This window comes from Myotis brandtii, unplaced genomic scaffold (assembly GCF_000412655.1).
Source record: "Myotis brandtii unplaced genomic scaffold, ASM41265v1 scaffold230, whole genome shotgun sequence".
Lineage (NCBI taxonomy): Eukaryota > Metazoa > Chordata > Mammalia > Chiroptera > Vespertilionidae > Myotis > Myotis brandtii.
The window spans coordinates 290,291-291,964 of record NW_005358650.1 but is presented as its reverse complement, the minus strand read 5'-3'; the positions used below and the strand labels follow the sequence as shown (position 1 = coordinate 291,964).

Sequence of the window (1,674 nt, the reverse complement as noted above, 5' to 3'; positions counted from 1 at the left end):
GGGCGGGGGGGCCTGAGCCTGGCCTACACCCTCTCGCAATCCAGGACCCTTTGGGAACCAGTAGTCAGACATTCCTCTCGCAATCCGGGAATGCTGGTTCCTAACCGCTCGCCTGCCTGCCTTCCTGATTGCCCCTAACCACTCGCCCGCCTGCCTCATCACCCCTAACCACTCTGCCTGCCTGCCTGATTGCCCCTCTGCCTTGGCCCCCTGCCTGCTGTGGTGGCTGCCGGGTTATCTGGAAGGACATCCAGAAGGTTGTTCAGCTGTCTGGTCTAATTAGCATATTTCACTTTTATTATTATAGATTATAGTGTTAACATCATAGACAGAAACATTTGCACAGTATTTCCTTAGTATATTATGAAGATTTTTTTCAGGAAACAAAATTGAATACACAACAATTTTTATGTAATGTTTTGGTTACATTGTTTCATGAGTTAATCCATACCATCTCTTAGTATAAAAACATTTATTATTCATAAATAAGGATATTTAATAGTCACCTGGTATAATTTTTCTATACACATATAAGATGCCATAAATTGTTCTGAAGAAGAATTTAATCAAAATTAGTTATGTTCTTAGTAGATTTAACTGGAGGTAGATAGCTTGAAGAGTCAAGAGTGTATGATTCTCAGACTAAATTCTCTAGTATCTCTGATGATATCTTAGAGATCACAATTAAGATATCTTAGATATCTTAGAGATCTCCAACTGACCATGGAGGATAGTAATAGGTAATATTTATTTGTCTCATACAGAGACTATAGAAAAAGGTGTCAGGGGAAGTCTTGAAGCAGAGAGCTGGATTTTAAGAAAGGACATTTTAATTTCAGTGGAGAATTGCATAAGTTTTGTGGGAGTGGAGTATTATGGGGAAGAGTCTATTATAAAATATGAAACCATTATAAAAAAATGTAATGAATCATTTTACAAAGACTTATATTTAAAAGAATGCTGTAATTTGAAGCACAGTATATGGGCTTTTAACATAGGTCAGATATGCTGTGAGACGTATTTAATATAGTAGAGAATGAAAACTTAGCCAAAGAATGTTCAGAAATTCTATGTGTACTTTCAATAATATATTTAGTTTTAAATAGTTTAAATTTTTATGTCTTATTTGCCATTCTGAAATATGTTGCAAACCATTATTCTTATAGCTCTCATTTATGCTTGCTGTCAGTCATCTGATTCATCAGAATGGCTCCTCTTAAAATTTTGGATATTATAAAAATATTCCTCTATAAATGTACTTGAATTATAAAGTATATAATTATCATAACTGAGTTTTAATGAACAAAAATAGAGTTGACTTTGACCTTTTGTTTTTCTGTCACATAGCACTGATATCACTGAGAAGGATCCGCGATGGCTCGGAGCATGGTGGATTGGATTTCTTATGGCTTGTTTCTGTGCTTGGTGTTTGATAATACCTTTTTCTTGCTTTCCAAAACATTTACCAGGTAAAAATAATATCTTTAAGACAAGGAAGTTTCAGTCCAATTCTAGGTCAAGTGTTGCTTTCTATATGATTGGTAAGAACTCTAGAAAATTTATTTGTTTTTTAGAATCTCAGTTTTCTGCCTATGCAAACTTTTTTTTTAAATTAAATATTTATTGTTCAGATTATTACATTTGTTCCTCTTTTTTCCCCCCATAACTCCTCTC

General features: G+C 34.6%; 1 protein-coding gene across 1 annotated transcript in view; it reads left to right on the top strand.

The window, feature by feature from the left end:
* The window catches only part of SLCO4C1 (solute carrier organic anion transporter family, member 4C1), a 68,715-nt gene that overhangs the window by 46,177 nt on the left and 20,864 nt on the right, over positions 1–1,674 (top strand). The window contains exon 5 of the mRNA XM_005866469.2: positions 1,348–1,469. Within this exon, the coding sequence (XP_005866531.1) occupies positions 1,348–1,469 (122 nt within the window). The remainder of the gene's footprint in view (positions 1–1,347; positions 1,470–1,674) is intronic.